The sequence below is a fragment of the Engystomops pustulosus genome, chromosome 8 (genome assembly GCF_040894005.1).
Source record: "Engystomops pustulosus chromosome 8, aEngPut4.maternal, whole genome shotgun sequence".
Classification (NCBI taxonomy): Eukaryota; Metazoa; Chordata; class Amphibia; order Anura; family Leptodactylidae; genus Engystomops; species Engystomops pustulosus.
This window is the reverse complement of record NC_092418.1, coordinates 76,781,581-76,807,904: the sequence shown is the minus strand read 5'-3', so window position 1 is coordinate 76,807,904 and position 26,324 is coordinate 76,781,581. Positions and strand designations below refer to the sequence as shown.

The 26,324-nt window shown below is 41.0% G+C and overlaps 1 protein-coding gene across 3 annotated transcripts in view; it reads left to right on the top strand.

Moving 5' to 3' along the window:
- The window catches only part of ERBB4 (erb-b2 receptor tyrosine kinase 4), a 642,433-nt gene that overhangs the window by 600,061 nt on the left and 16,048 nt on the right, over positions 1–26,324 (top strand). For 2 of the 3 annotated variants that reach the window (XM_072121351.1, XM_072121353.1), the window contains exons 25-26: positions 1,734–1,904; positions 16,273–16,320. In XM_072121351.1, coding sequence (XP_071977452.1) covers positions 1,734–1,904; positions 16,273–16,320 — 219 coding nt within the window. The remainder of the gene's footprint in view (positions 1–1,733; positions 1,905–16,272; positions 16,321–26,324) is intronic. The other variant, XM_072121352.1, reaches the window with a different exon arrangement.

The window sequence follows — 26,324 nt, the reverse complement described above, 5'->3', positions numbered from 1 at the left end:
GTCTTTACATGGAAAAATAAAAGTTATAGATTTTTGAATATGGGGAGTGAACAAACATCAAAAGCATTCTTAATACTACAGAACTGAAGATAGGGGCATCCAAGGTGATACTTCCACAATAGTGTCTGAACTTGACTTTTCATACGGTACCTGAAGGAGCTTGTAATTTAAAAAACATCTATCATAAATTTTACAGATGGTCGATGTGTCCTACTAACCGGTTCCGACTCCCACTAACAGGAACTGTTCTTCTGTAAACTTCTTTTATTATAACTCTATATGCAGCAATTTTGGCAATATAAAGATACAACAACTATGTTAATCAGTCAGGGGCTCTCCGGCTACGTCACCGGAGCTCTTCAGAACGCCTTGTCTTATTATTTATTCACTCCCTTTTTCCGCTTCCAGTCCTGCCTAGTCCCTGTTGTCACCAGCTCTATGCACTGTGAACGAGCAGAACCAAACAGGACTGGTGAGTGACTAGGGAGTGAATAAATGAATGAATAGCATACTTGTTATAACTCTATATTGCTGAGTTATATTAAAAGAAGTCCATAGGAGGACACGTCTACCATCAGTAAAACTGATTATAGATGGGATGAAATCTGGTGACAGGTTCCCTTTAAAGGTGGACACATCAATATATAACTGATAACTCTATTGAGTCTAGAAATGACAGCAAATGCCTCGTAGGAGCGGTAATGGTTGCCATAATTCTACTTTACTAGAAACATGCATAACTAATAATATAACATTAAGCGATTGCATACAAGAGGCCTCAAGGACTACCATTTACAGGTGTTTTATTCCTGAGACAGACGTGTTTTAGTGTGTAGCGTTATTTTAATGCGTCCGAGTCCATTTGCTCTTAACACACAGTGCACTTTCATGGATAAGCAATTAGATGAATGAATTGATGCAGTCTGAGAAATACAGACTAGAAAAACTACAACTGTTTATATTAAGATAACAAGAATCTACTTTTACCAAGAACTCACTGAAAAGACCTGATATAGGCTAAATATGGCAGATCTAGAAATAATACGTTCCAAAATTCCCTCTTTACCCGAAACATCCCATGGAGTCTGGGAAAAAGAAACTACTAATGAGCTTCTAAAAACCCATCCTCCAAGCTGGATGGGTGCAAAGTGTGAAGGTGGATGTGCTGAGCGGATTCCTTCTTTACCATGTCAAACCGTAACAGTCCAAAAAACTCACACAAGGAATCAGCAGACCCTGTCAAACGCTGTCCAGAAATTGATTCTGTTAGAGGGGTAGACAGGGAGAAAAGCAGAGATAAAGCAAAAGAGAAGCGGTAATGTGGATAGTCTCATTTGATGCGTAGCTTTTCTGATTCAGTCAATATGTCCCTGGAATAAATCAAATTATGCAGTGTTGGAGGGACTGTCTTGGGATGTGTTCCTGGAGCTACTCACCTTCTTGTGCTCTGCGGTGCATCCTAATAGCATATCTCATCCTATAATAATGTAACCTCTACGTTTTACGCTCTGTATTTTATACCATAGATAGAATAAATGCTTGATATATAGTAAGATAAGAGATAGTTAATAGCTATATCTGATAGATAGATAGATAATAGATAGATACATAAATAGAATATAGATACAGCAGATGTGAGAGTTACATAGATACATTGATGAATAGATTAATAAAAACTAGATAGATACATAAAGAGAAAGATTAGTCATTTCTTTTTTTTCGTGTTTCTCTAGGGGGATGACCGTATGAAGCTTCCCAGTCCTAATCACAGCAAGTTCTTCCAAAACCTTCTGGATGATGAAGATTTAGAAGACATGATAGACGCTGAGGAATATCTCGTCCCTCAAGCCTTTAATATTCCACCTCCAATCTATACCTCTAGGACACGGATTGACTCCAACCGAGTAAGTGGTCTGCAATTGTGCATATTGGTAGTCATTTATCAAAGCACATGAATACACCCTACATATATGTCACTAACACAGCTACCCAATGAGTGAATACAAAAAGTCTAATGTACCCGGACACTTAAAGGAAACCTACCATTTAGAATGGCAGGGGTAAGCTGTAAGTACCGAGCACCAGCTCAGGGTGAGCTGGTGCCGGTACTTACTTTCGTTAGTGTTATAAACCGCGGTATCGCGGTTTTAACACTTTTTAAACTTTAGGGCAGGAGAGGCTTCGGCGCTGCGTGCGCACGATCGTGCGCGCGCCTACATAGGAAATAGCGGAGATGTTGCGCGCGCACGGTCACGCGCAGCGCCGAAGCCTCTCCTGCTCTAAAGTTTAAAAAGTGTTAAAACCGCGATACCGCAGTTTATAACACTAACAAAAGTAAGTACCGGCACCAGCGCACCCTGAGCTGGTGCTCGGTACTTACAGCTTACCCCTGCCATTCTAAGTGGTAGGTTTCCTTTAAGATCCCGGACACTTAACAACCCCCGTTCTTCCCTCACAAGTGATACAGAGAGAAGGGCTAGAGCTCACGTCCTACAGTAGCTTAGAGTGAGTGTTTTGTTGTCTCAAAGTTTTTAGATTCACATTTATTCTGGTCAATACTTTTCTATAATGCCATATATACTGCTAAAGCTGGGGAACAGACTGTTATGTAAGGGAGACATCATAGCAGCTAGTCTCCACCATGTTATTTGGTTTCCATTTTTTGCTCCCCACCCTCGAAAATCCATAACACTTTTATTTTTCCGTATACAGAGCTGTAAAAGGGCTTGTTTTCTACGCAACAAATTTTCCTTCTCATTGATGGCATTTAATATTCCACACCATGCACTGGAAATCTGAGTGATACCAAATTTATATGGGTTTATTGTGTTTTAACAGATTTTAAAAAAGTAAAACGTTTAGTATGAAAAAAACATCTTGATTTTGCCCAATTCTGACCCTAATCACTTTTTCATGCTTGAACGGAGCTGTCGTTTTAGGGACTGTATGACCTTTTGATAACTTTTTATTCAAAATTTAATATAAAATGGCAAAAAAAATGCTGATTCTAACATTTGGGCGCTATTTTCTGTTATAGAGTTCACCACCAGAAATAACTTTTTTTTTAATTTTGATAGGCATTTTGGGACATGGCAAAACCTAACATGTTTATGATTTTACTTTTTCATTTATTTTTATATTAGTTCTAGGGAAACGGGGTTATTTGAAATTTTTGCTTTTTTGGTTATTTTCTTTTTTTTTAATTTAAACTTTTTTTAACTGTATCTTTAGACCCCCTAAGGTACTTGAACCCTAGGGTGTCTGATCACTCTGACCGTATACTGCAATACCACTGTATTGCAGTATATGGGGATTTTGCACTGCATCTGTATTGGTTTGTTACTCACAGACCGTTACAGATGCTGCCTTATGACAGGCCTAGGAGTTTGACGTAAACTTCTGTATGTCTTGGATTGTTGGTCCCTGATGACATTATGGGGTGCACCGATCAGATCCAAGATTGTGGTGCCCATGCGCCGCCAACATTTAAATGCCCTGGGACATTAGCCAGCTACCTTTAAATGGTTGACACCCATGATCGGTCACGGGTGTTACCGAAGGGTGTTTGCTGCATTATTAGGAACGTCCAAATGCAGGAAGGTTCACAAACTCCACGGCAGAGTTGCTGACCAAGGTGCTGAAAATGTGTTCCCTCCACAAGATAGAAGAACGTGTTAAAGATGATAAAATATATACAAAGGTGTAATACAAAAAATGTTAGACCAAAAGTTATATTTATCATATTATATACCATTGACTGGCAATGACAGTCAGTCAATTACCAGACACTAATATTGTACTATGTGGCAGAGGTTTTTTGGCTGCTGATACTGCACGAGAAGCAAAACCTCCTGCAAATTGAAGAATAACTTAATTTAAATGTTATTTTAAAATGTTTAAAATACTTTGTGTTACTGAACTTGTATGAAAACATTATTTTATACTTAATATATATATAGCTCATTTTTAAAATCCAGTGATATGACTGGATGATAGGACAGGTAATTCCCTTCTAATAGTTAGATTTGAATCCACTTGTCCTTTAATTATAATGAATTATAATGAAGAATTATAATGTGGATTGTAGTCTCTTTGGCATGGTTATTATATGCATTGGTTCTGCACTTAATATGTGTGAATTAAGGGATTGTTCATTTGCAATGGATAGGAGATAAAAAAATGTCAGGCAAGCAATGCTACTGAGGGATGTCTAAATTCCACAATTAAATTGGTAGAAGCCAGCATTGGCTGTCTTGGGCTACACGTTTGGTGTTTCAACACAATTTGGTGTCCCGTTCCCATATTATTGACTTTCCGACACAATAAGCTGCAGCTGACAATCTATTCTGTACACCAATTATCCTGACATTCTTACATTAATTTACCAATTTATACACTTATGCACACACATGTATGCACTTACATATACAATCGTACATGCAATATATACACATCTTAAACAAACATCAAGTAGATAAACACATACATACAGTATATACACACCATACACCATATACACACGCATACAGCACATACACACCATGCTCCATTTACAGCATATACAAACCATACACTATATACAGCATATATACATCACATATACACACATGCATACAGTACCATAACCAGATAAACAGCATATATACACAAACCATTTATACACAACTAGAGCATATACACATCACATACACACATGTATACACTCATGCTTACATATCCATATACTCACTGTCAGTCTTCTTTTCCTGGGGCCCTGTAGCTGCTGCACATATGGGGGAAGTAGATGTCAGGAAGTAGAGATGAGAGATTCCTAGCCCTGCTGTCCCCTCTCCCATCATTTGTTATCTGAGTTGCTGGCTCAGCTGTGTACTGTGGAAGATGTACACTGTGAAATACATATTATGCCATGCAATGTGCGGCATGATATGTATGTAATGGTGCACATCCTCCTTTCTTCACAGTGTCAGGTCAAGTGCCAGGCCCCCTGACACTGAGGGCCCCATAGCAGCTGCTATGGCTGCTACCACTAGTTACACTCTAATGTATGTATGTGTCCAAATCTAAAAGCCCAAGTTGTATGACCATTTAATATGACTGATAGATTTATTATCACCTATTATGTGTGTATCTAGTACATGATATTTTGCTTGGCATGTGTGTTATCTCAGCACAGCTGGGCATGGGTGTGGGGGTGAACACTTGTGAGGTTTCCTGCATAGTCAGACCCGCTCTACATTGCCGTTCCTCATCAACTCCATTCAGAACTCAAAAAAGACCAGACAAGAAGCTCAATTACAGATGGCAGCACCATGGAGCAGGAAAGAGAAAGAAATTATCATCAACTTGCTATTCAGCACTAAAAAAGTGAAAGAATTTCTTGTTTTCAGTGTCTTGCATTCACGGCATGAACTAGAAGGAACCCCTTCTTTTACCCTCAATGATCCTCTTTGGGAAACATAGAATGTGCCTTGATTGCCGCTTTGTACCAGAAGATGAAGAGCTGATATGTCTACCCGTCCTCTTCTACTCCATCCTTTTCTCACTACCCCAGACTGTTTATTTGCTTCCTTCTGCATTTGTGACACTTTTCCAATGTGTTCGTAAGGTCAGATTTTGTGACAGGAGATTGCACAGCTGCCAAATTGGATGTACTTCAGTCCGTAACTGATCTTCCTTTCATTGTACAGTGAGCTGGAACATGATTCATATACAAAAAATGAGGGGAAAAAAACACCAGTCAGTGATTTAGGGGAGGAGAGGGTCACCTTGGGCTCCTTACTGAATGATGCATAGTCCAAATCAATTATGGGAACTTATGTAAGTGATAAAGTGAAGCTGGAATATGTAATTAACTTTAAGACTTTGCATAAAAACATTGTATAAGTTTAACTTATACTGGTACTATCCAAGGCATGTAGGATGTAGTGGACATTAACCCCTTCCTGCATCCTCAAGTGACTCTACATCATAAGCCCAAGGTGCCCATAAGGTGTCTTTGCGATCACCGCAGGATCCCGGCAGAATGTTAGAGGAATGCTTTTAGTGGGCCAGACTAATATACTTAATTCAGTTCTACCCAATATCTATATACTGTATTGAATATATATAAAACCTATCGCTACATAAAAATATTAAATAAAACATTTCAATGGTTGAATGAAAATATGGAGGAGCTAAATGTATAATTGTTTAATGATAGGGAGAGGAACTCAAATTTTTCAACAATCTCACACGGGATAATTGCAGGGCCGGATGTTGCCCTTGGCTGTACAATGCGCAGGTCTGATCTAGATAATACAATAATAATTGATGGACATGTATTCTAGGCAAGAAGGATCCAGGTTCTTATTTTCAGAACATCTCACAAATGTATGTACTTTTAGTTTCTTATAAGCACCTCCGGCTCAAATTACACACAAAGGAATCATCATGCATGTTGCAAACAACAGCTACTATAATTATCCCTGCAAAATCGATGAATTGACCCAAAGAGGTGTTTCTAGTGCTCCTTAAATCTTGGCTTTCCTGCCTTTTAAAGATATGTTTGAAGTGAACAACTCAAAATGTTCCTCCAGTGATTTGGCCAAGCAAACAAGTCCGAATCCCAACCTCCCCGAGCAAACACAGCTCCATTTCAAAGGCACTGGCTGCTATTTGCAACTGATCAGAGACGAGATCAAAACCAGATTGGAAAGAGCAGCCCCAGAGACGGGCCCTTGTTTGTTGTCAGAGAATGCTGTCATCAGACTGCAAAGATCAGCGCTGTGTTCAATAACTCGGGTCATACCTAGCCAGCTGTGCACACCTAAAATGAACCCCTGGCACACACAGTCCCAAATCTAATTGTGCCCTGCTTAGGGGGAAGGATGTGAGCGGCCGGGAGGATTGTGTTACATCCTTAGTAATATGTCTTGCTAAATCCTGGTGTAAGGACTTTTCTTTTACAAATCAGTTGTCTGGTTGGCTTGGAAGGGATTCCATTTAGCATAAATCCATACCTCCCAACCTTCAAGTTGTAGAAGGAAGGATCCAGGATGATTTTCATGTATTCATTCTGGCTTCTAGCCACCTTCTAACCTATACCCTAGTGTTCTCCCAACCTATACAATGCCACAGTTTGTGGACACAAAAATGAATAATCCCCCTTCCAGTGATTCAACACTGCAAATATCTTCTTTCTGTGGCCTTAACTCATCATTTCACCCACATGGTAAGAATTCCACCCTTTTAACCCACTTATAATATCCTCCTATTTTGAAAGTCCATAGTTACATTTATCCTCTTTTTGGAGGCCCCATTTATGAAGACCAACCCCTTTTGTGGCCCATCACTTATATTGTCCCATTGTATGTAGCCCCTTCACTTATATTTACTGGCCCCTGCCTGAGATCAGCAGCAGAATGGTGAAGCATTAAGCCAAGCCACCAAGGAAATTTAGATAAACCAGGTAATACAGGAGCGTCCTGCTGGTGAAGTTGGGACATATGATTTACTTTCTATTGCTAATTTGCTACTGGTATAACAATATTCTTTAAAGTTTCTCAGTTATCCCTTCTAGAAAATTCTAAATAAATTGACAAATTAACTCATCGTGGGTTTCCCCATCACAGGAACATGAATATAGACCCCAGTCACAGGATTACACAACATAATTACACGGCAGTATAAAGATACTGCTTCTTAGTCCTCCAGATTAATAACATCACTAGCAATAACTACGGTACACAGGAGCGATTTTATATGCTTTGGATAGCTGCAGTAAGTCTAGGCAACTGTATAATATATTTCTCCAATAAGATGGATGTACTGCAAATGGGAAGAAGTTAAATGTTTCTAGTGAAGGCAAAGCCTCATGGAGACCGTGGATAGGAGCTATGTTGTTGTCACTGGAGAAACCATTTAGGGTTTTAAAAATAAAACTAACAATAAGCTGAGCATCACTTCTGTTTCTCAAGCCAGTGACATCACTTACAATTGTCACATGGCCTGGTTTCAGTTCACTCCTATTTTTAAGAATTGGAACGCACAAGAATAACTAAGAAGTTGGAACCTCTTAGTAATGCAGACATGTTGTTTATCGAGTACGCCAATCATTAAAGGGGTTGATTATAAATGATAATCATCCCCTATCCACAGGATACATTGCGGATAAATATATGATCACAGGGAACAGCTGCACTTTATGCAGATCTGGAAGTCAGACGGAGCTTTTATCCTTTGCTTCATTGACTTCGAGGGACCTCTGGTCGGTCAACAGGATAGACCAAACATGGACGCCCAGAGCAGATATGAGGAACTTGTGTTCTCCATTCTGCTGATTGCAAGGGATCCCCCCAAAAATCACATATTTAATTACATTAATCATGACAATTTTTTTTCTTCTACAAAATGTCACCATGTTTTCACAAAATAATATTAAACCATAATTTTTGTCCCACTAATGGCAATAGAAGTAAATGACATTTGTGTATTACAGGCAGTGACAAGAATATACTTCTATCGTGGTGTTTTATATATTTGAGAACATGTAGCCGAGCACATAAACACATCTTATTTTCTACATGTTGCTCTATGCCCCCGGTATAATTTTATCCAATGCTGCAGCCAGAGCCCTGGCAGGAAGTTTATACAATCAAATACACGCTGTACAAGTCTCATGTTCTGACAAGAGAAGTGCGAAAACCATTATTAAGTTCACAAGGACATCCCGTTCTTCTCTATACAACATCACACATTGCTATACAGGACAAGGAATGCAGTGTAATCCATCCTTCAGAGAGCCAGGGAAACAAAATCTGTGGATGACTGAAATACAACACACAAGTGATGGAAAAAGGTGTCAACATCCATTCAAAAGTAGATCAATTTTTCCATCTATCTGTGGTATAATTTTCTCTGTAATTGACACTATTTCTGTATTTAAAACTGTTAAAGAGTTAAACAGGTTACATGAGTTTTCCAGGATTATGATACTGGTGACGTATCTATAGAATCAGTCATGGATATCAGCTAATTGGGAATATCGGAAATCCCAACGATTAGCATGAGTGGTACATGCAGAGTATGCAGCATCTTATCTGTCCTGTGTTTACAGAGATTACTTAAAGATGAATACCAGTCAGCAAGTTACTGCATGGCTTCCAGGATTTTACAGTCCAAGGCAAAGGCCACTACAAAAAGAAATTTGTGCCAGCCAGTTACAATTGCAACCTCTAACCCATGTATGTATTTGATCACATGAAATCCCACAATTCCTCCATGGAAGCATGGCGTGAAGAAGAAGTCCATTGAGGCATGCTGTGATTTCATGTGATTGGATACATTCATGTTGTAGACATTGCAGTTGTAGCTGGCTGGCACAAATGTTGCAAATGTAATGGGGTAAAGGACCTTAGATGACATCACACTGGTCACATGACATTAAGTGCTGAATGCTGAGCAGAGGCATGGAACATGGGGAGGAATAGATGAAAGGCCTAGCAGGACACACTCCCTATAAGGCCAGTAAATATAACATTAAGTTGATTTATGGAGATAAAACATTTTTTTGTGTAAAAGAAAGGTGTCAATTACGGTAGTTAATTTTGTCCTATGGGAACCTGTCACTAGCAGCATTTGTGGAAATGTGGTGATAGGTTAATTTTAAGAATAGATTTATTTATTTGTGGGCCCTAGGCAGTCCAGTCTAACAATGATCAAAACCCATGTATCACCAGCTAGACCAGTTATACTAAAGATACTAGTAAAGCTGGTGACATTTGGCAACATATGGTCTACATGGTTCCTTAGCTTATATAATGTATAACTCCACTGTTGTCAAATATTTTTAATAGTATTCTCGAGTGTTCTCAAATATTCTCTACTCCAATGCACTCAGATCCCATGTTCTCTGGAAGAAATCAATTTGAGTACCGTATGTCAGTTCAGAATGGAAAATATATGATCCAGAATGCATAGTAACAGCTATTTACGAAAGATTAAGAAACTGCACAATAAACTTGCTGAATTGTTAATCAAACAATGCACATGGAATTCTGGCTGAACACGATAATTGGTAACCACATAAACTAATTTCTGTTCACGCAAACAATGGAAGAAATGGATGATCACATGACCTGCCCAGGAAGGTGTATAACATGTGACAAGCGGGCATCTTCTCTTCTGTGTCTCCTCCAAAGTCACAGGATAATTAAATATGAATTATGCTTATTTCTGCATATGCTCCAGTTTAATAAACAGCCACACATCCCAAAATGATATTTATTTACATCTGCTGTCATCTTGGTCACTTCTCTCCCATGGTATCTAAAGTCATGAGGCTACTCAACCATGCGCCTGAAACTCAAAGCAACACCAAATATAGGAACTTAAAGGTCAAAAATAAAAATCACATTGCTGTAAAAAAAAATCTAGCAATATCTTTAGCCAATAAGGCTGTGCTATTTACTTCAATATTGTGGAGGTACATTGCTCTTGGGGTGTCGGGGAAGAAGCTTTACTGATATTTCATTGACATTCACTGTTATCAAATATATGTGGTGAGGGAAATGAGAAACATTTCAGCCTGAGCAAACAACAGTTCTGTTTGGAAAATAATTTGATGAGCAAAGACACACTTGAAAGGGTTTTCTGCTTGAGGTCTACTTTTTTGACTCTGTACTGCTTTATTAGCTATGTAATGCAGTGATATAACACAGTATAGAGAATATCTTATATCTCACCCCATCATAGAAAACCAAATAGTACAGATGGCTGTCTTAGATTTACTGTAAGTGGAGGTATTAGCTTTTATTTCTCAAAAATTATTACAGACAATAAAATGTTTCTATGATTGCTGTTTGTTGTTGCCCTACGTGGATGCATCCACATGTTACTGTAAATTTATATCACTGTAATTGTTGTATAGTGCTACTGCAACATATAAACAATACCTCCACTTACAGTGAATCTAGGATGCATCAAGGACATATTAACGTATTAACTCACCACAAATAAAATCAGTGAAAGTACAGATAGCTGATTAACCTCCAACAACGACTTCAGAATACTCTGATACTACGGCATATAACAGTGGTGGCGAACCTATGGCACTGGTGCCAGAGGTGGCACTCGGAGCCCTTTCTGTGGGCACCCAGGCCATCACCAGAGAGGACTCCATGTATCTTTCTGCAGTCCCAGACAGCCCAGGACTTGCTGTGCACAGAGCTATATTAAAGTGACAGCGCTATCTGGAGGAGTGGAAAGGTGTGGACAGATCTGGATTATCATTGTAGCTCCTGCTCCGACCCTGACAATTCTTCATGTTTATGGGACCCTGGAGGGAAGCTACAATGATCATCCAAATTTCTTCTATTTTCTGCTTTATTGGTGTCCTCAGGGTGCTGATATGAATGAAAGCTGTGACAGAACAGGGAGTGTAAATCGCTAATTAGATTTCTTTGTTGGCACCTTGCGATAAATAAGTGGGACTTGGTTGTAGTTTGGGCACTCGGTCTCTAAAAGGTTCGCCATCGCTGGCATATAACATTGTCTATGCTATATTTTAGACGGTCTAAGCTGACTATGTTCTGTATATAAGTAAAGTTATTTATGAGGTTAGAATAATAATTCACCCAAAAATTAAAAAATGCATCGAAAGAACACATCTGTATGGAACTTGTATGTTTCTCTATGTTTGAACAGGTTCCTTTCTGGTATATGAGTTTCCTTCCACACTTCAAATACTGATTGAGTTAGTGCCGTTGCCTTGAAGCACTGGGGTCGTGGGTTCAATTCTCACCAAAGGAAATATCTGTTTAGAGTTTGTATCACCCAGCTCTGTTTACTTGGATTTCCTTAGGGATTTCATGCTTCCTCTCAAATACAAGGTGTACAGTCTTGAGAAAACTCTCTTTGAATCTTATGCTTTAAGGTATTAGGACATAATTTTTTTAAAAAAAATCTATTTTTAAGAAGGTATTAAAATTAGTAAAATAAAATCTCAGAAAATCAACACACAACCGATTACCTTCATTATTTTAAAAAATCTAGGCCATAGAATAAGACTATAAGAAGGGAATGGTTATGGTTAGTATCAGCCAGCTGCCTATAATAAAATGCCACTTCTAACAAGATGATTATCTAGTGGGTCCACCAGTTTCCCGGTCTGGCACATTTAGGTGTGTGTTGACACAATGCTACGAAGAAAAGACATCAGTAATTATCTTAGAGGCACAACTGCAGCTATTCATCATGTCATTGCCAAACAATTTAATAATTGAGAAAAATTGTTTATGTAGAAAACCAGGAGAACGCTTCTCTTTTGTAAAAAGATCATGGCTGCACCAGAGAAGTCTACACATTACCATCTACGCAATCCTGTAAAAGTACAACACTTCCAGAACAATGCCCATTGGGTAGACAAGACCAAAGGAGGAGATGTTTAATGGGCAACACCATTTTGGACAAATTCAACCATATGGAGGGTCATTTGATCTCTAACTGTCCATGACCGATCTGCCTTCATGGACCTTAGGATAATATTCATGAATGGAATATTAAGGTCTTGGAAGGTAGATTGGTTATGAACAGTTAGGTTCACATTATTCTTCATCTCCTGTCATTTTAGTCCCATTACAGTGTCTCCTGCCAACACTTGCCTGTTGTTAAACAGCGGTTCAGTGGTAATGTCAAATGGACAGCTCACACCCGCTACATTCTAATAAATGCGGTAGATTGTAGCCAGTGCACACTGTCAAGGTGACATCAATACTGAGCCACTGTATACCAACAGACTGGCAAGTGTTGCACTGGAACAAAGAAGAGAAGAAAGGTATCTTTTGTTACACCACCCAAGACCCCTGATATAAAGTTTATCTCAGACAACCCCTTTAAAAGATCTGTGCAGAAGCAGATGACCACACACATCAATTAAAGAAAGCAACACAAAGAAGAAAGGGGCAATAATCCTCCAGAAAGATGTGAGAGACTGATAAAGTTTTATAGAAAACAATTACTCCAAGTTATTTTTGCTAAATGTGATTCAACAACCTATGGATTCCTGGAGGCTACAAAGGTTTTCATACACAGCCTTAACATTTTGGCTTTATTTAATGTAAACAGACATTGTCATGGTGGAATCTCTTGTGAATTGTGCATCTGAGTTTGTATTTTATTTTATTATTTTCAAACCTTCTAAGGGTCTGACATGTAACACCACAGAATCTAAAAGGGATGTACCGTATATACTCGAGTATAAGCCGAGTTTTTCAGCACAAAAAATGTGCTGAAAAACACTAACTCGGCTTATACTCGAGTCAAAAAGCTAAAAAAAAAGACTAAAAAAAAAAAAATCTAAACTCACCTTTTCAGCGGCCGCGCGAGTCTTCTATGCGATCCCTCTGGCTGCGGCACCAGGTCCGAGTCACTGACTTCAGCCGCCGCCGCGATCATATTGTGTGTGCCGGCAGCCGCTGCGCTGACGTCAGAGCTGCGCGCCGCACGGACCTGGCGCCGCAGCCAGAGGGATCGCATAGAAGACTCGCGCGGCCGCCAAAAAGGTGAGTTTAGATTTTTAATTTTTTTAAATTAACTGTCCGGCTCCATAACGGGCCGGGGACCCGGCTCCATAACGGGCCGGGGACCCGGCTCCATAACGGGCCGGGGACCTGGCTCCATAACGGGCCGGGGATCCCGCTCTTTAAGAGGGCACAGGGGCTGGTGGCTACAAATTGGGGCAGGGGGTTAAAGGCTACAAATTGGGGCAGGGGGTTAAAGGCTACAAATTGGGGCAGGGGGTTAAAGGCTACAAATTGGGGCTGGGGGTTAAAGGCTACAAATTGGGGCAGGGGGTTAAAGGCTACAAATTGGGGCAGGGGGTTAAAGGCTACAAATTGGGGCAGGGGCTGACAGGCTACATATTGGGGCAGGGGCTGACAGATTACATATAGGGGGCAGGGGCTGACAGGTTACATATAGGGGGCAGGGGCTGACAGGTTACATATAGGGGGCAGGGGCTGACAGGCTATATATTGGGGCAGGGGCTGGCATACTATACTGGGGCAGCGGCTGGCAGGCTATGTACTACTGGGGGCTGGCTGGCAGCTATATACTACAGGGGGCTGCTGTCTATATACTACTGGGGGCTTGGTGGCTATATACTTGGGGGGGCTGTGACCAATGCATTTCCCACCCTCGGCTTATACTCGAGTCAATAGGTTTTCCCAGTTTTTTGTGGTAAAATTAGGGGCCTCGGCTTATACTCGGGTCGGCTTATACTCGAGTATATACGGTACTTCCTTTTCTCATGACTGAATATACTGATCCCCCATTTGTGTGCTCGAGGTAGGACAATTAAATTGTGATGCCCTATTGGGTAGAGGAGTAAAGTAAATGGAGGCGATCTCTGTGTACCTTTCTATTCTGTCTACCATTGAGCATTTAATTTTTAATTTCAAGAGTGGTCTTTCCTGCATATTGATTTGTCAACTACAGGAATGGGAGGCTTGTGTTTTGACATGAAAGCATTAAAAGGAATGCAAAACATCAAGCTAAGATAGCAATAAATTAGATTTGAATGGAGCTGTACTTAGTATTCCAAGATCTTAATGTCAAGCCAAGGGAAATGTCTATTACTGTCATGTTTGTTGTCGGATGAGTTGATACAGGTTCTATAGGTTACTGCCTTCAAGCCTTGTCAGCACAGGCAATCTGGAGATGGCTGGAATCAACCCCCATGTCACATTTATAGAATTTAGCAGGAAAATGTAAAACAATAGAACCCATGTTTGGATATATTTTACAAATACTACTAGTGTTACTGTGAATTAAAATACCTTGATATTATAATATGATGACAGTGGTGTCTGGAGGGTTCCCAATATTTGCATGATGTTAGGCATACTATAGTAGCTCTATGACCTATAGACTTAGTAATCTTGTGCCTGATAGCAGCCCTGGGGTGAGGTCATAAGCTGAAGAAGAAATTGAAAAGCATTGAAAAGTGTTCATTTATTAGTAAAGACACAAAGACAGATTCTTATTCTGAAATGTGTTGTTGTAAAATATGCCCAATTTTTAGAAATGTATTAAAATTTGCCGTATATCTTGCCTGCTCAGGTGTCAAAAACAAAAACCATATTTAGTGCAATTGCCGGAAAAATGATAGTAAATCACAGCCTGGCACTGACCCAATGATGACCACTTTTCTAGCCATGGGTGATTAATAGTATTCAGAGAAATAGAAAAATAAATAAATATGACGTGCCAAATTTGCAACCTTTTACATGCAAGAAAACTGATGTATAACATTTTGAGAATTCCTCTATATTTTATTTTATACTGTATGTTAGTTATTTGAGGGGAAATCTAAGGAAGGCAGTAGAAGGACCGAAGTTCTGCTTTATTTTGGTAGAGTAGAAGGACATAATGAGACAGATTTATCAATCTGTTTAAACTGTCTAAGAAACGCTAACAGGGGGTTTTAGACACTTTTATGACTAGAACAACAAAATGATCATGGTCTACCAAAAGGGACATTGCACAGGGGCGTTGAGGTCTGAACATGCTCCTGAACTGTGAATCCAGTTGTAGCCATGCTATGTATTAGCTTTAATGGGAGCCTACTATGACATACAACATATTGTATGTACCTGCTCCTCCTAAATAATAGTCATCACATCCAACCGCTTAGGAAGTAACTTCAGGTTGTATTCTTTTTCCAGAAAATCCAAATTTCAGATCAGAAAAAAGTCATCATGTAGACATTTCAAATCTTGCAGGAATCTTAATAACCTGTATGTGGGTTGAACCCTTTCCCCTTTTCACTAGTATGTCTCAATATCTTTTTTCCTCTATGGATGCCATTACATACCTCTATCATACCATCTATTCTTGGTGAAATCTAAAGATATCTGTCCATGCTTTTATTGAGATTACGTGAAATTGAACCTATTTTGATTTCATTGCCTGGTTGGTAACATGTAAATTTTACTTTTCTTGGTATAATTTACATGACAAGAGCAGTATTTTCCATGGCTTTATAGCAATGATTTACAACTTTTCTACCGTGGGGATGCCTTACCGGTACTTAAGAAATGTTAACATCCTCAAAGTTCATGATTCTTTTGCCGGTCTCCATGTCAAGCATCTTTGTTTCAAAGACTGTTCTAAAGCCTCTATATGATAACATACATGCCCCCAAACATAGGCTGCATGTGTTTTTCTTACTACTCTCATACCGCTCATGAATTCTTTGCATTCTTATTTCCATCATCCCATTTTCTTTCCTATCAGAGTGAAATTGGACACAGCCCTCCTCCTGCCTACACCCCTATGTCAGGAGTAAGTATTTCACATTGGCCTTTATTCTCTAAATGTCTTAACTGACTTATCCTCTGGTTGTTCTCTTTTTTCTTGTAGGGGTGTGTTGGGCTAGTCTTAAATATGATGTCAATGCAACACATTATTAGTTGCCTTATTACTGGCACATATGGCTCCTTCCCTGGGTTCCTTCCCTGCTCCAATATTACGTCAAGTCATACATCACTTCCCATTTCACTTATGTCTCACCTCCTTCCTTAGATTTCCTTTCTTACTTTCATAGCTTGAGAGGGCTGGCAGAAAATCTAGAAAACTAATTGGTATAGCTAAACATCAAATGTAACACAACAAGTCATATCAAGTTCTTGCCAGCAGTCTAAAGCTTGCCAGCCTTCCCCTGCTACATTACGTACTAACCCTTTTCATTGTCAAATATTTATCATTAGCTTTGGTATTTATCAGCTTTTCCTGTCTTTTGTTCTTATTTGGAAACCTGTATTATATAAAGTCTTACTTCAAGTAGACCCTACAGCACCTCCCCCTGATTTACTTACTAGGTCTCACTCCACTGATTCCGTTGTTCTGGATTGGTTTTCTATAGCCCCATATACGAGTAATTAGTGTCCTCTATTGTCAGATGGGCAGTACCAGGCTGACTACTGTAGCCTAGGACCACCCCATTGATACTAAAGAGTGTAATAAGCAGAAACAGTCGTGCTAAAGAGAAAAATCAAATTGTGCTGTTACTACAACAGAAGTTAGCCTCCCTGAGGCTCTCATAGCTTTCAGAGAATTATCTGTAATAGACCCTGCTAGATGGTGAATAAAAAGTTATCAAAAGATCACACATTTCCCAATCCGGTAGCAATGCAAACGGTAGCTGGTTTGGTAAAAGTGAAACTATTCCCAGCTCCATTTACCAGTATGACATTTTTTTTTCATAATGTATTTATAATAATTGAAAGTTATTGAAACATAGTATAAACAGTATAAATTTGGTATCTCTGTGATCATAAAGATGGAATATGCAAATTACATTTCATTTTTCATCAATATCACCTCATGTGGATTTTATTTCAGCTACTCAGTACATTACATGGAATATAAAATGGTGCCGGTGAGAAGAACAATTTGTCCTGCAGAGAAAAAGCCCTCAAATATTTCTCTAAATTGAAAAATAAATGTAACAAATAAGAAGTCATAAATAAGGCTGGGGATTTAGAAAGCAGAGAGTAACAGTTGGTAAAATGGGTCAAAGGTCCTCTTTAAAGTGCAATTTTTTTCATTGTATCATATTCTATTTCCAAGAAATGCTGGAGGCACCATATGGTTATGGCTATCACGAAGCAGGCAACTAGTGTCTAAAAATAACTATTTTCAGATATGTCCATATAAGACCAAAAATGACTTAGGTCTCTCTTGCATTGCATAGTTTTGAAATATTTTTCATGAATACTTAAAGGGTTATTCCAGGAACATGAACGTCTGATACAAAAAATGTTATAAATAAATGAATATAACAAAACTCAATGTCATTAGTCACAAAATGGAGCTTAAATAGTTAGTTTTATGGGCTTTCCTCATACCACTTATGTTCTGCTCCCAGTGCTGCAACCACCCAACTATAGCCTACCAGTTGGTGATCACAGGCCGGTGCAGGACATGTGATGTGGACATGTGACCAGCAGCCATCGTCTGCCCTGTGTCTATTCCGGGTGGAGAAAATCAATCTGATTAAAGGGCCAGTAGAATTTCATTCTTCATTACAGTGTATGTCACCAGCATTTTCTGCTAAGGGGAGCAAAATAACAGCTAATTACATATTAGCTTATATATTAAGGACCCATTTGTATATCAATTATGCTTATTCTGGAATACCCCTTTAAGTATAAAAATGTAATGGAGAAGTCAATCGGAAGATTAGAAGCTTTCGGGAGTTGTTATATATATTAATTAGTGAATAATTCCACGTAATGGGCAGAACACCTTGACACTTATATGTCTTCATAAACAGAGCTAAGAGACTGTACACATCAAACAGTTTATTATGAGAAAAGACTTAGAAGGGACAGTCTGGAGCATCATTAATAGAGACTGTCCAGCACCATCACAGAAGGGATGGTGACTGGGAAGACAGCACGGTAATTGAATCAATCAGTCATTTGCTTTCTGATGCTGGGCCCAGGCTGGAGGTCAGCAAGTCATGAAAAGCTGTGGCAAATCCACTAATTACTACTCTACAGGACAAAGCTGTTAACTCCTAGCAGTCTCTGAAGTGATGGGAAAAGCTTCACTCCTTCTAGAATTTAACATCTTTGACCTCCATGCTGCTCTACTAAACAAATATGATATAGAAAAAAATAATAAAATATACCATATTTATAATTATAATTGTATAAATATCTGATCATGTGGGGTATGACTGCTGGGACTTTGAGCAATCAGTATAATAGGGGACCAGAAGTCATCCAGAACTGCTCCATACAAAATAAGAGTTCTGGGATTAGTCACCCTATACGTAAGGGTTCCCCAACCACCAAGCTTGGATCATTTAGTCCTAGAACACATGAGGAGGATTGGGTGGAAACAGCAGCTGACTAAAGAAGTGGAGGTGTCTGGACACTGCATCTGTGAGACCTACATCTCCCAATGCCCAAGCCACATGTACAGCTGTTCTGGTACCATGGCTATCGGATATGTGAGGAGTAGAAGCCCCATGCAAAACTTCCTTCACCAAGCCAAGAACTGCTTCTACCTCACCCTCCTCCAGTGATTGAGGATATTAATATCTACTCTACCGGTCCCTGGGCAAAAAAGATTTGGGAGCACCATGTCATGGGATGATTATGTCATATGTGATATGCTGTGAATTGCAGCCTTTAAAGGACACATCTTCATAAATATGACAAAGTGAGAAAATAATACTTGTTGAAGCCGTTTTTCAGGATTCGTTCATTGATCATCCAACCTTACCTATTGGTGATCAGTTCAATTGGCATGAAATATATGTGACATGGAATTTTGTTATATGGAGTTTTTGCACCTAAACTTGATACTGTTGCTGTAATTACTTTCTGAATGACACTTTTCCACAATGTGAGCATGTCAGCCAGGGAAATGTGGCCTCCAACAACATTACAGATTTAATATAACCTATACCAGGGAGTAAGTAGAAATGGCTTTTGGTACTCAGTAATATGTATAGAGGTAGAAGATTCAAACAGGTCTTCTTTATTAGATGATAAAACTATCCATACAGCTGGTAAAATACAGTGAAAGGATCAATGTGTTTCTATGCAAAGCGCCTTAGTCATCAGATTAGATCATATGAGATCACTTCTAAAATGGTGTGCGTTGATACTCGTTGAACCTTTCCACTGTATTTTCCTGCTTTATGGATAGTTTTGTCACCTAATAAAGAAGTACTGTTTACATCACCTACCTCCCTACATGTTACATGTTTGGGTAGCCCTTTAACCCCATAGCGCAATAAGACGTACCCTTACGTCTTACTGCGCATGGGGGAGTATGAAGAGGGCTCACAGGCTGAGCCCTCTTCATACTCACCGGGCATTTGCTTCATAATGAAGCAAACGCCCGTCGCTAACACCCGCGATCGGTGCTTGCACCGATCGCGGGTGTTAACCCTTTGATTGCCGCCGGCAAAGCTGCCGGCGGCATTAAAGAGCCGGCGGCGCGTGGGCGCCGCCATCTTGGCTCCGATCGTCACTCCCCGTGACGTCACCGGGGAGCGGCGATCCGTTGCCATGACAGCCTGGGATCACACAAAGATCCCAGGCTGTCATGATCGAGGCTATCTATTATAATGTGCGATCTGCACATTATAATAGATGGTATGCAAAATCCCCATATACTGCCATACTGTAGTATGGCAGTATATGGTAGGATCAATCAGACAACCTAGGGTTAAAGTACCCTAGGGAGTCTGTAAAATAGTAAAAAAAATAAATAAAAAAAAGTAAAAAAAAAAAAATTATATTAAAAAAACATAAAAATTCAAATCACCCCCCTTTCCCTAGAACTGATATAAATATAAATAAACAGTAAAAATCATAAACACAATAGGTATCGCCGTGTCCGAAAATGCCCGATCTATCAAAATATAATAACCGTTTTTCACTGCGTTAAACCCCGTAGCGGAAAATAGCGCCCGAAGTCGCAAATGGAATTTTTTTCCCATTTTGAAAAATAGAAAAAATTCTATAAAAAGTGATCAAAATGTCGAACAGTCCTAAATATAGAAGCATTGAAAACGTCATCAGAAGTCGCAAAAAATGACACCACCCACAGCTCCATACACCAAAGTATGAAAAAGTTATTAGCGCAAGAACACGGCAAAATGAAGAATTTTTTTTCTGTACAGGAGGTTTTAATTTTTGTAAATGTATGAAAACATTATAAAACCTATACAAATTTGGTATCCCCGTGATCGTATTGACCCAATGAATGAAATAGACATGTCATTTAGGGTGCACAGTGAAAGCTGTAAAAACCAAGCCCACAAGAAATGGCGCAAATGTGTTTTTTCATCATTTTCACTGCATTTAGAATTTTTTTCCCGCTTCCCAGTACACGGCATGGAATATTTAATACCATCACTACGAAGTGAAATTTGTTACGCAGAAAATAAGCCATCACACAGCTCTGTACATGGAAAAATAAAAAAGTTATAGATTTTTGAAGGTGGGGAGTGAAAAATAAAAACGCAAAAACGAAAAAGGGCCTGGTCCTTAAGGGGTTAAACTTTCTCCAGGGTTTTCTGATGGCTGAGGATTACGGCTGCATGCAGTGTCAGACTGCGTTTCCCTAGGCCCACCAGAGAAAATCTATTTGGTGGCCCACTCTTCATTATTCCCCAGGAAATATACTCTAGCAGTCTCCAAATGGTTGTGTTTTCTGATGGACCTCTGGGGTTCAGTATTTGGTTGAGCCAGGGCCCACCGGAGGATCCTCTGGTACTCTGGTGGGCCAGTCCGACACTGGCTGCATGCACCATCCTAAACAAAGGAGGTGCAAAGGATCTGTGAGTTTTGGTGAGCTGAGTGCTTTCTGTTTCTGGTGTACCAGAGAGTGGAATATATTATAGATATAATGTACACTAGATAATGTTGTGCATGTTGTATGAAAGACTTGGCTGGTAGTTTATCACACGTTCATACAAGTACAAGAGACCTTTAGATTTTTTAATGATAATAATAATTCCTTTCCTTATATAGTGCATACAGATTATGCAGCGCTACACAGAGCTTGCCAAATCAGTCAATGCCCAATCATATTCTATATTAGAGTGAATAGAGGTATCCTCGTAGTTCACCATTGCTTTCCCAATGCTGGTGGAAAGGATTTTTGCAACTTGAAATAATAAAAAGGAGTTACAATTTATTACATGACTGAATACTGACAAAACTAGGACTTTATCACAAATCCAAATCCAATGGAGGGCTTGGATGAAAACATGTATTACATGGTCATCTAATTCAGTCTGTGGTATGCTATGTAATGCTATTGTATGCTATGTAGAGATGAGCGAACATGCTCGTCCGAGCTTGATGCTCGGTCGAGCATTAGGGTACTCGAAACTGCTCGTTGCTCGGACGAATACTTTGCCCGCTCGAGAAAATGGCAGCTCCCGCCGTTTTGCTTTTTGGCGGCCAGAAACAGAGCCAATCACAAGCCAGGAGACTCTGCACTCCACCCAGCATGACGTGGTACCCTTACACGTCGATAGCAGTGGTTGGCTGGCCAGATCAGGTGACCCTGGGATAGACTAGCCGCTGGCCGCGCTGCTCGGATCATTCTGTCTCTGGATGCCGCTAGGGAGAGAGCTGCTGCTGGTCAGGGAAAGCGTTAGGGTGTTCTATTAGCTTACTGTTAGGCAGGAGTGATTCTCAAAGAACCCAACAGCCCTTCTTAGGGCTACAATAACGTTCTACTTTTTTTATTTTAATTTGCATCTTTTACCATTTTGTGAGGAATTAGCAGGGGGACTTGCTACCGTTGTGTTTAGCTCTTAGTGGCACACATATCCATAGCAAAGACCGAAGTGGGAAAATTCAGTAGGGGTTGGATTTCTATTAGGCAATAACTCAGTGTCATCTCATCTGGCATAGTAGTGTGCTTCCTTTGATACTTGGCTAGAAAATAGCCATAGGAGAATACAAATAGCTTCTTGAAGCCTACAGTAGCGTTCTATATATTTGATTTCTGGTTGATCTGCTGGTGGCTGTAGTTTCTGCAGTGCATGTACTTGCCAATTCTGAGCAATTTGTAGTGAGACTTGCGACCGCTGTGTTCTGCGCTTAGTGGCGCACATATCCATAGCAAAGGCTGAAGTGGGAAAATTCAGTAGGGGTTGGATTTCTATTAGGCAATAACTCAGTGTCATCTCATCTGGCATAGTAGTGTGCTTCCTTTGATACTTGGCTAGAAAATAGCCATAGGAGAATACAAATAGCTTCTTGAAGCCTACAGTAGCATTCTATATATTTGATTTCTGGTTGATCTGCTGGTGGCTGTAGTTTCTGCAGTGCATGTACTTGCCAATTCTGAGCAATTTGTAGTGAGACTTGCGACCGCTGTGTTCTGCGCTTAGTGGCGCACATATCCATAGCAAAGGCTGAAGTGGGAAAATTCAGTAGGGGTTGGATTTCTATTAGGCAATAACTCAGTGTCATCTCATCTGGCATAGTAGTGTGCTTCCTTTGATACTTGGCTAGAAAATAGCCATAGGAGAATACAAATAGCTTCTTGAAGCCTACAGTAGCGTTCTATATATTTGATTTCTGGTTGATCTGCTGGTGGCTGTAGTTTCTGCAGTGCATGTACTTGCCAATTCTGAGCAATTTGTAGTGAGACTTGCGACCGCTGTGTTCTGCGCTTAGTGGCGCACATATCCATAGCAAAGGCTGAAGTGGGAAAATTCAGTAGGGGTTGGATTTCTATTAGGCAATAACTCAGTGTCATCTCATCTGGCATAGTAGTGTGCTTCCTTTGATACTTGGCTAGAAAATAGCCATAGGAGAATACAAATAGCTTCTTGAAGCCTACAGTAGCGTTCTATATATTTGATTTCTGGTTGATCTGCTGGTGGCTGTAGTTTCTGCAGTGCATGTACTTGCCAATTCTGAGCAATTTGTAGTGAGACTTGCGACCGCTGTGTTCTGCGCTTAGTGGCGCACATATCCATAGCAAAGGCTGAAGTGGGAAAATTCAGTAGGGGTTGGATTTCTATTAGGCAATAACTCAGTGTCATCTCATCTGGCATAGTAGTGTGCTTCCTTTGATACTTGGCTAGAAAATAGCCATAGGAGAATACAAATAGCTTCTTGAAGCCTACAGTAGCGTTCTATATATTTGATTTCTGGTTGATCTGCTGGTGGCTGTAGTTTCTGCAGTGCATGTACTTGCCAATTCTGAGCAATTTGTAGTGAGACTTGCGACCGCTGTGTTCTGCGCTTAGTGGCGCACATATCCATAGCAAAGGCTGAAGTGGGAAAATTCAGTAGGGGTTGGATTTCTATTAGGCAATAACTCAGTGTCATCTCATCTGGCATAGTAGTGTGCTTCCTTTGATACTTGGCTAGAAAATAGCCATAGGAGAATACAAATAGCTTCTTGAAGCCTACAGTAGCGTTCTATATATTTGATTTCTGGTTGATCTGCTGGTGGCTGTAGTTTCTGCAGTGCATGTACTTGCCAATTCTGAGCAATTTGTAGTGAGACTTGCGACCGCTGTGTTCTGCGCTTAGTGGCGCACATATCCATAGCAAAGGCTGAAGTGGGAAAATTCAGTAGGGGTTGGATTTCTATTAGGCAATAACTCAGTGTCATCTCATCTGGCATAGTAGTGTGCTTCCTTTGATACTTGGCTAGAAAATAGCCATAGGAGAATACAAATAGCTTCTTGAAGCCTACAGTAGCGTTCTATATATTTGATTTCTGGTTGATCTGCTGGTGGCTGTAGTTTCTGCAGTGCATGTACTTGCCAATTCTGAGCAATTTGTAGTGAGACTTGCGACCGCTGTGTTCTGCGCTTAGTGGCGCACATATCCATAGCAAAGGCTGAAGTGGGAAAATTCAGTAGGGGTTGGATTTCTATTAGGCAATAACTCAGTGTCATCTCATCTGGCATAGTAGTGTGCTTCCTTTGATACTTGGCTAGAAAATAGCCATAGCAATAGGATAGGATTGTTTGGTTCTAAAAACTCAAAAAAAAACAAAAAACACAAAAAAAAACAAAAAACACAAAAAAAACACACAAAAAAAAAAAAAAAAAGTAAAAAAAAAAAAAAAGTTATAACTCTCATTTTAAAAATGTTTAACCCCAGGGCTAGGGGTAGAGGACGAGGGCGGGGACGTGGGCGTCCAACTACTGCAGGGGTCAGAGGCCGTGGTCCTGGGCGGGGTGAGACACCACCTGCTGATGAGGGAGCAGGGGAACGCCGCAGAGCTACACTCCCTAGGTTCATGTCTGAAGTTACTGGGACTCGTGGTAGAGCACTGTTGAGGCCAGAACAGTGCGAACAGGTGATGTCGTGGATTGCTGACAATGCTTCGAGCAATTTGTCCACCACCAGTCAGTCTTCCACGCAGTCCACCCATGTCACCGAAATCCCCACTCCTCCAGCTCCTGCACCTCAGCCTCCTCCCCCCCAGTCTGCCCCCTCCCAGGAAAATTTGCCATTTGAACCGGCATACTCTGAGGAACTGTTTTCTGGACCCTTCCCACAGTCACAAACCACTTGTCCGGTTGCTGCTGAGCAATTTTCCGATGCCCAGGTTTTCCACCAGTCACAGTCTGTGGGTGATGATGACCTTCTTGACGTAGTGGAAGTGTGTAAAGAGGTGTCCGACGATGAGGAGACACGGTTGTCAGACAGTGGGGAAGTTGTTGTCAGGGCAGGAAGTCCGAGGGGGGAGCAGACTGAGGGATCGGAGGATGATGAGGTGACAGACCCAAGCTGGGTTGAGAGGCCGGGTGAACACAGTGCTTCTGAGACGGAGGAGAGTCCTCGACCTGAACAGGTTGGAAGAGGCAGTGGTGGGGCCAGACGGAGAGGCAGGGCCAGAGCTGGTGCATCAGCGCCACTGTCAACTAGTGAAGCTCCCGTGGTGAGGGCTCTTGCGGCGAGGGCTAGATCTTCAGAAGTGTGGAGGTTCTTTAAGGAAACACCGGATGACCGACGGACTGTGGTGTGCAACATTTGCCAAACCAGGCTCAGCAGGGGTTCCACCACTACTAGCTTAACTACCACCAGTATGCGCAGGCATATGAATGCTAAGCACCCCACTCAGTGGCAACAAGCCCGTTCACCTCCGGCCGTGCACACCACTGCTCCTTCCCCTGTGTCAGCTGCTAGTCAGCCCCCTGCCCAGGACCCTGGCCCAAAAACCCCATCGTCGCCTCCACGATCCTCCACAGCATCCACCAGCGTTCAGCTCTCCATACCCCAGACGCTGGAGCGGAAACGCAAATATAGTGCAACCCACCCGCACGCCCAAGCCCTTAATGTGCACATCTCCAGATTGCTTAGCCTGGAGATGCTGCCCTATAGGCTAGTAGAGACCGAGGCCTTTCGCAACCTCATGGCGGCGGCCGCCCCTCGGTATTCGGTCCCCAGCCGCCACTACTTTTCCCGATGTGCCGTCCCAGCCCTGCACCAGCACGTGTCAGACAACATCATCCGTGCCCTGACCAACGCCGTTTCTGACAAGGTCCACCTGACCACGGACACGTGGACGAGTGCTGCCGGGCAGGGCCACTATATATCGCTGACGGCACATTGGGTTAACTTGGTGGAGGCTGGGACCGAGACTGACCCTGGGGCTGCTCATATACTGCCGACGCCGAGGATTGCGGGGCCTACCTCGGTCCAGGTGTTTCAGGCCTACTATGCCTCCTCCTCCTCCCACCCCTCCTCCACCTCCTCCTCCGAACTACCATCCGTGGGCACGGCGCCATCAGTCGGTAGCTCTAGGCACAGCAGCAGTGCCGTCGCTAAGCG